This window comes from Oxyura jamaicensis, chromosome 2 (genome assembly GCF_011077185.1).
Source record: "Oxyura jamaicensis isolate SHBP4307 breed ruddy duck chromosome 2, BPBGC_Ojam_1.0, whole genome shotgun sequence".
Taxonomy (NCBI): domain Eukaryota; kingdom Metazoa; phylum Chordata; class Aves; order Anseriformes; family Anatidae; genus Oxyura; species Oxyura jamaicensis.
Window position 1 is genome coordinate 39,834,773 of NC_048894.1, and position 8,903 is coordinate 39,843,675.

General features: G+C 36.2%; 1 protein-coding gene across 1 annotated transcript in view; it reads left to right on the forward strand.

Annotated features, from left to right (window-relative positions):
• The window catches only part of LOC118161537 (ubiquitin-conjugating enzyme E2 E2), a 213,808-nt gene that overhangs the window by 1,631 nt on the left and 203,274 nt on the right, over positions 1–8,903 (forward strand). The window contains exon 2 of the mRNA XM_035317004.1: positions 2,760–2,948. Coding sequence (XP_035172895.1) covers positions 2,773–2,948 — 176 coding nt within the window. The 5' untranslated portion in view covers positions 2,760–2,772. The remainder of the gene's footprint in view (positions 1–2,759; positions 2,949–8,903) is intronic.

The following is an 8,903-nucleotide window of genomic DNA, read 5'->3' on the forward strand; positions in this document are numbered from 1 at the left end:
TCACAACCGCCCTAATACCCCCGTTTTTTTTTTTCCCCCCCCCCCCCCCCCCCCCCATATTTTTTTTTTATTTGTACCTGCATTTGTCTCTTCGGTATGACCGCGTTTCAAGTGTCTGACTTGGGGCCCTTTAAAAGGCACTTTGCTGAGCATCCCTGGAGCTGTGCGTTATTGCTAAAACTGCAGATATCGGGAGGAGAGGGCACGGCCAGAGTTGTCTAGGTGTCAGAAAGGGGAACAGAGAGAGGAGAAGGGGCGAGGGAATAAGAAACTAGCCAGACATCGAGTGACAGATTTAAGCGTTTTCTTGCTGTAAATGATGGCATTACATGTTACAGTAATTATATGCTCTGGGCTACTGTTACAGTGTTTGTCTGCTGGATAGTAACCTGAACTTATGAAGTGATACAGTTGTTTTGGGATAATAGTAATATTTATAGCCGAGATTATTCGCAGCAGATGTCCTATGCATATAGGCTTCATTAAAAATGCTTTTAACTTTCTGGCCTGCAGTGTTAAAGCATATGTACATTGTGGAGAGAATTTTCTCTTTAAAATTAATGTATTAAGCAAAGATCAGAACTAAAATCTAAAGTAAATGAAGGCCATCAAAAGCTTTATTAAAAGAGACCAGATTGTGTTTTAGCTATGTGTAGAAGACTGGTACCTACTACTGAAATTTCATTATAGCTATTAAGTGCATATCTTGACTTGTCAGAGTACGGTACTTTTGTGTTTTATTACCTCTAAATCTTCTGTTTCTTTTATCTTAACATCTGACAAGCAGGATCTAAATATCTAGATGTTAACCTGTGTACATACATGAATTGTGTTAATATGTCCTAGCTGTTCCGTAGGGAAACTTGTTCCACTAAGAATGAACGATTTTTTAAAAAATTTTAGTGTTAGGAATCAAACCCGACATTATTTCAGTTATCTCATGCAGCAGGCTGGCTGTTGTGTTTTAATATAAATTAATACATGAAAATATATTTTAAAGATATTATTTCAACAATGAAATCCAAATGTAGCGTAAGCTGATGAGGGGGAAGCTTGTACTATATCCATCACTTACTATTTCTTCTAGCGTCTGAACATTTTGAATGTTTCAGATGTTCAGGTTTTCTTTTCTGTTTAGCTTCATCAATTAGACCAAAAACCCCTAATTCCTCCTGAAGTTAGTTGGATTGAGTTGTGTGAATTATGCCTGAAAAGATTAGTTCTTCCGCTCCACACCATGTGCTGGTTGATAGCATCAGACTTTGGCAAGGCTTCTGCAGGACAGGAGCAAATTTATTTTGTTATATGCAACTGTAACACTTAGGCCTTTTTTAAAAAAGTGCCCTTTTTAACATAACCCTGTTGGCATTGATGTTACTTTACTTTCCCTTTGCTGCCTTTTTCCATAAATAAGTGCAGGGAGACAAACTTTGTTTAATCCACTGAACGAGCGTGGCTGAGTCTGAGCCTGCAATCTTTTTATTCTCCCTGGAGAGCATATTAAAACATATAATCGTCAAGGTGAATGGTTATGTTCGTAATTGTGATGGTGTCTGTACATAGGTAAAAGGAAAAGCAAGTCGAAGTTCACAGCAATTTAAATCTCTTTGTGTATGAAAGAGCAAACTCCTGATTCAGACAGATTTGATCAGAAAAACCACCCAGATACATAGAGATTGCGTGGGTGTAAGCGAGTAACGTTTGGGCCTGTGTGCTTTCAAGGTGGCTCATTTGTAGCAGAGGAAGATAGGTTAAAATACATCTATAAGCTGTGGATGTGGCCTTAAAAAAAGGACAGTGTGTGTTTTTCTTCTTTTCTTCTTTTTTTTTGGTGAAATTTTCTAACAGTCATTGCCACCACATATGCTAATTTCCTAGGAGTTTTTCATGGACATCTGCCCTTCATTAGAGCAGTTTGAAGAGTCATGACAGCTGTGACAGTGGGCTTGTAATTCCTCATCTGTCAGCATATTGTTATACTATTTAAAATGAAGGAAGAAATGAAAATAGCTAACTAGTCTCAGAAGCGTGCAAATAAAGTGTTAACTTGACTTCTGGAAATATACTGAGTTTTCTTGTAGCTTGTGTTCCCTGGCAGCTTTGTTGTCTCATGTCGCTTGAACAGAATTTGTCAGAAAAAACTTCTTGCATCCCCTACCAGTGTGCTTACCACTCTAGCAGCGTACTGTTGCAGTAAACACAAACAGATCTGTGTTAGTGCCTTTTGGTTCTGTGAATGTTTCCATCAAGCATGCCAAGATGTGGATTTTGTAATGTGGAAACCCACATTATAGACTTGGAAAGAGCCCACAGGTTTATTTCATATGGGATAGCAGGGAGTCTTAAGATAGTCATAGTTCTCAGTTTTTAACAACTGTGCTGGATGTGGACTGGTGGCGTGGTGATGAGAAAGTTAACTTATGATATGGCCGAGGGGTTGGAAAATCTCATTTACAGCGAATGGTATTATACTTGCACAATCATGTTTCCTGCTTAACTACAATAACTTACGATTTTCATATATAGACAAGATAGGGTTATTATTCATTTGTTACGGGACTTAAAATTACCAACTCCTGAATTATTGTTAGGATTTTTATGGCAAAACTCTACAGTACCTCAGTAATCTTAGTACTGAAATGTAAGCATTTCTGTATGAAGACCTAAATCTTGTGTGGTATTTCCTTAAGTGTTGCAAAAAATATTGTTGGACAGTTTCTTCTGAAAAAGCTAACTTTTTTGTTGTTTGTGTTTTTCAGTGCAGCATCTGCCATGTCTACGGAGGGGCAGAGAGTTGATGATAGTCCAAGCACTAGTGGAGGCAGCTCTGATGGAGATCAACGTGAAGGTGTTCAGCAGGAACAAGAAAGGGAACAAGTTCAACCCAAGAAAAAAGAGGGCAAAATATCAAGCAAAACAGCTGCTAAACTGTCAACTAGTGCTAAAAGGTACAACGTTCTGTTTCTCTACCTTTCTCATTTTTTAGCTGTCCATCAGGTGTATGCAGAGGTTCAGCATATTCATTCTCTTATTGTTTTATTATAACATTATTGTGTCAGTGTAATACTCTTTTGAGGCTGGTCACAATAATGAGACCTGTATATTTTTTTTTTCCTTTCTTTGACAGATTGGCTCTTTCACATGGTTTTAATAGTAGCTTGCATGATAAAAGCTGACATTTTTTTATTGCTAGTAAAACTCAGACAGTTTTGTAGCCTTATAAAATATATCTCTGTATGTGTATGTATGACTGATGTTGAAACTTGTCAGTGTAACTTACAGTTAATTAACCATAAACATTTCAGACAGTTCAGTAACTCAGCATGTTAGGACTACCGTAATGCCTATTGCTGTAAAGTACTGCATTTCCTTTTCCCAGATGGTCAGGTCAGAGATATTTGAGTGAACAACAAATGCATGTTGGTTTCATTACTTTAACCTGTGGTCTGTTTTAATACCCATTTCTTTTCCTTCTCTTTTCTGCTTGAGAGGAAAGGTGGATTTGTGAAATAGCTATTTAAATTATTCTAAACTATCATGTCAATTTCCAGATAATGACTGTCATGCTTGGACCAGCCAGAGGGAACTTACAGCTTAGCGTTGGTCCATCAGTACATGTGGGGGTGTTAGTCTAGGCAGCAGAATTCAAACTGGAGTACGGTGATCGTAGTTAAAACACTTCTAAAAGAATCTGGTGAGACCAATTCTGCAGACTGTCCTGATGCAGAATTCCTAGATCCTGTTTTTCACTAATTTAAGGCAGTGTAAACTGCAAGAAAAAACATTGGAGTTGTGCCACCATGGTAAAGGAGAAGCATCAAGGCCCTGTCACTGTAATTTATAACACATGCTCATAGGAAGAGGCCATAAATGCTGGTGTATGAGCATGTGTCTACATCTCATCAAGATTCAAGCCTGTGTCTTGGCTTAGTCTGGCCCTTACGATTTGCTTACTTCTCTGTTCTGAACTCTTCTGTCTTTCTGGTGTAGTGGAAAAAGAATTGTATCCTGCTTCTCTTCTACCACAGACACCTGCCTTACATCTAGCCTCTGTGAGGCCTTTTCTTTTTTTTTTTTTTCTTTTTCTTTTTTTTCCCCCCATGTCTTGCTTTCTCAAGACCCATTCCTACTATGATGCTGTTTGGAGATTACCTAGTCATGCTGATTGTGGGATAGCTGGCAATGTTTCTTTTTAAGACTAAAAGAAAACCAAAATGAAACAACTTTCACTTCAAAGTGTGATGTTACTCATGTAGTTAATCCTCATAGTTGTTATTGTTTCTGGGCTTCTTCTCTTTTGCCTGCTTCCTGCTATTGTTATTCTGTAGTATGAGGAATATTGGACTAGACAGTACTTTTAAGGTCATAAAATCCAGTTTTTAATATCTTTAGTAAAGAGTCTCTGTATTCTGAACTTTGTACAATGCCTAATGTGATGGTGCCGCAATTCTGACAAGGGCCTGTGGACACTATCCTATTAAAAATTATTAATGATATGTCAGAAATTGGTCTATTAATCTTAGCTTTGTATCTTCAAAGCTTAGAGCTTTTATCAACACATTTCACAGTGATAAAATTACTTAAACCTTTTAAAGTTTAATCATATCTGCTTATGGTTCTGCTGAAACTAATTATGCCAGCTGCTGACATCAGTATGTTTGCCAGTTAGGCTCTAAAGCAAGTTTCATGTTTACTAATATTGAAGAAAAGCCTTTGATTCTGCATTTTAAAAGCTGAGATAATTTTTATAAATACGAGAGTTCTGTAGAAAAGGACATAATAAATAATACTTCTGAAAAAAATGTATTTTTAGGAGCACTGGTTGTCATAGCACTGTGTAAAAATCCCAGCAATATAGTCTTTATAGTAGTGTAGTGGTTGGTTTTTTCTTAATAGTAGTATAGCTTTTTTTTTGTAGTATTCAGTAGTTTGTGAGTGTGTTGGAATAAAGATAACCTTTCCATAAACATTCTTAACCTAGTCAGGTTTTCATGTTACTTGTTGTTTTTGTTGTTGTTGTTTGCTTTTTAATTAAAATCACTAAAGCCTGAAGAAAGGAAAACCAGAAATTAAAGTAGAGATTAAGAGGAAGGGAGTAACATCAAGGAAGGAAAAATATATTATGACATACTGAGGATTCTATGCCTATGTGGTTGTTTTATATGGACAGTTTCTATACTACTCACTTTTGTTCATAAGAAATGAACGATATTGTGGGAATAAGGCTACATTCCTTCAATTGGAATGTTGTTTTTGGCCAGGTTTAAAAAAAAAAAAAAGTAATCTCTTAAAAATTGAAACAAATTGAAGTAATTCAGCTGTCCTAATGGGGGAAAAAAGACTAGATATAAGCTTAGCAACATTTTCCTTCATTAGTTTGTTAACTGTGGTTTTGTATGGCATTACAATGAGGTGACAGTAATCTTCATGTAGTTAAATGTCAGCCCTGCTGAAATCAGTAAAAAACCCAAACAGTAGAGCATACAATAGCTAAGGCTGTTGTCAAAATTCCTTAATTTCTGTTTTGAACAGAGAATGCTCGCAAGTTCATAAGAGAGAAATCTTTCTTTGGGCTTTAATTTGCAGACTTCGGGCTTGGTTCTAACCTGAATTTGGAAGTCACATTTTCACACTTGAAGAGCTTTTCATGCATATGGGATTGTAGTCACAGTAGTTTTGGATTACATTATGCTACCTAGTGTATATAGGATTAGAATTAATGTTTGTGCATTTGTAGTTGGAATAATTCTGTTCTGCTTTTTATGAGTGTTTATGTAGTCAATTAGATTTACTTTCAAAGAATTTCCAGTAGTATTGACTTTATATAAGTCAAGATTTAGCAGTGCTCTTTCTTTCACTGTGTAAAAATACGCTGCTACCTTGTCTTGCACAGGAGTGTACTACACCAGCAACTTAATGCTTTCCAAAATGATTTTATTATGAAGGATATATGAGACTGCTTGAATTTGTATTTAAGTCACAGCAATTTTGTTTTTCTTCTGTTAGCATCACCATAGATGACATCAAGAAGGCAGAATGCCATCACAAGCTGCCCTTCTCTGTTAATAGTTTTAAGGCTAGCTGCTATACAGGTGTGATGGCTTACAGCATATGTCGTACAGTGTGCCGGTCCTTCAATTTTCCTCACCCAGAGGGCATCACCCTAAATAGCAACCTTTCTTACCTAACATGTCAAGATTGAGAAACTCACTGCATATCACAATTACAGTTCAGACACGGAATTGAATTGCTGTCCTTGAAAACAGCAGGCATCTTGTTACCTCTTAAGCAGCAAATCTTAGCCTGACCTTTGGATTGAGAGAAGTGTAACCATTCTTGGCTGACACAGTAGCTCAACAAATAAATGTATTGTTTTGCTTGGCTCCTGAAGTTGATAGTTGAAAATCTGTCAACCTTAGTGTCCAGTCTTGGATTTCTTTTTATAAATATCTGTGCTTACAATGAATTGTGAACTCTAAAACTTTAGTTGTAGGCTTTTCCTGTTATGTAGAAATAGCAACTGGGTAATAGATTAAACTTGATTAAATATCAAATTAATATGAACTGCTTTTTTTCATCCTTTTTTTTTTTTTTTTTCCTCAGAGAAGTTTATCACAACACTGTTCCGAGGAATGTAGGAATTATATTTAGCATGTTGAATATGGTGGAAAAATTGAGTGATTTTTCTTATATGAAATATCCTTGTCATTTACATATGCATCTAATATGAAAGAATGAGTATTTCTCTTCCTTCATCATGAATCTAAACAACTTTGGATAAATTTCATGCTCAGTCACAGTTTCTGTAAGATTGAAATTTATGCTAGTGATTGAATTTCTTTATAACATGTTCTTCAGTATGGTGCATTGATTCACATAACTTTTATGCATAAAGAGGTATGTATTTTAGAAAAGTAGATGTGGTAAAATAGGTTATTGTTATTAGTTGTTTCTTGCTGCTTCTACAAATTATATCGGGGAATCCCCTAACATGTTCAGTTCTCCCTAAGGTTTAGAGAATTTTAACTGTTTCAAGAAGGAAACACCAGATAGTCCCCTTAGGCTTGGAACAGCAGTAAATATATGTCTGTAAGAATTAATAATATCTGAAATCCACAATGTACTCTCATGCTCCTGAATTTAGGGGTAAATTAACCTTTGCACTGTTTCTTGAAGGCAAGTATGCTTGTTCTTTCCCATTAGTAAAGTGAAAGGAAAACACAGTAACAGTAATTTTTATATATATATATAAATATATATATAAAATATATATATATGGAGAGAGGGAGACAGGCAGAGGTCAAACGACTTCTTTTAAGATCAAACAAAGAGCATCAGATCTGACGTTGCAGATTAAATGTCCTATGTCTACAGCTCAGGGCTTTGATTACCAGAGAGACTTCTCTTCACTGACCCACCTCCTCCCCCCATCCCCCAAATATATAGAGTAGACCAGCATGTCATTAATTTATATCTAAAGTGTGTGTGTATAATTATTTTAATTTAGAGTCCTTTTAATTTAGAGTCCTTTTTTTACTCAATGACATAATTTGACATAACTGTACTTACTGAGCCAGAAAATCCAAAGAAAGAAGTGCCAGATAGGACCCTGCAAAAAATGTCATGTTGCCAGAGGCCACACGCTCTCGCGGTGAACCCTCTGTGGTCAGCAAAGGAAATGAGGCACATCCTCTCCTATGCCAGATTCTGAAGACAACTCAATGGAGATATGAAACCAGTGCCAGAGCAGTGGAATAACTCATGCAGACAAAGGGTAACTTGCGCATCGGAGGTCTCTGCCAGTGCAGAGCTCTCTGGGATGTTATCTGGTGATTTAATTGTAACTTTGAATGCCGTGACATGTGAACAAGCTATTGCATGTCAGCCGCTCTACGGAAACTGTTTATGAATGTGCTCTCAGCATGAATGCAAGGTAAATTAAAGTTGCAACAAAAGAATTGTAAGGTGTGTATATTAATTTCAGTTTGGATATGCCACAGAGGAGGAGAATAAGCATGGAGTACTTGTTGAGGAGTAGTTGATGGACAGTATCATATTAATGTTGCAGCTTGTTTGGGTAATAATAATCATCATGAATGAAACATCGCTTTATCTTAGATAGATGCTTGCTAAAGCAATTAGGACTTCTGAACAAAAATAGAAAGTATCATCCGATCAATTTTTATTGCTTGAAGCAGCAAGGTGTTTTGTTCTTGCTTCCTGAATCATGGGAAAAGCTTGATCTAGGATTATTTTAGTGCTCTTGGCATTTGATATTAGTGTTTTTTTTTTTTTTTTTTTTTTTTTGGCAAGCTAGAACAGAGGGAGAAAAAGAAAAAGCTCTGTACCCATTTCTTTTCAGAATGGAAGGGAAATGGACTAGGATTTAGGAGGATGATTGGAAAGTTTTTGATCTAGGGCTTAAGCTACACTTGCCAATCCATTCTTGATGTCTCATGGGCTCATTGTAATGCAATGAAATTTTAACTGCTCCTGTTATTATATGTAAAGCAAAGGAATCATCCCTGACTCTATGGAAGTTCAATGCCATCACTTGCTAACTTCCCAAAAGGCAGAAAAAACAAATCGACCCATAAAACATGAAATTGAAGGAGGTTTCATGCTATTTAAGTTTTCTGTTTTGAATTTGCGATAGCATAAATTTCAAAAACATGGTAGAACTATGTCATAGACAGAAGAAATATTTTCAGCGTATCCCACAGTTGTAAGATCTTCTCTCTTTTAAAAAGGTGTAAATTGTTAGGATTGTTTAAATCCAGTGACTTTTTAAAAGAAACATAAATGTTTGGTGTGCTTGGACTTCACAAATCAGATATTTCTTTCTAAAAAAAGGTGTTGGGCTTGCAGTATTACTACAATGACTTACTGCAAATGTTGATTAA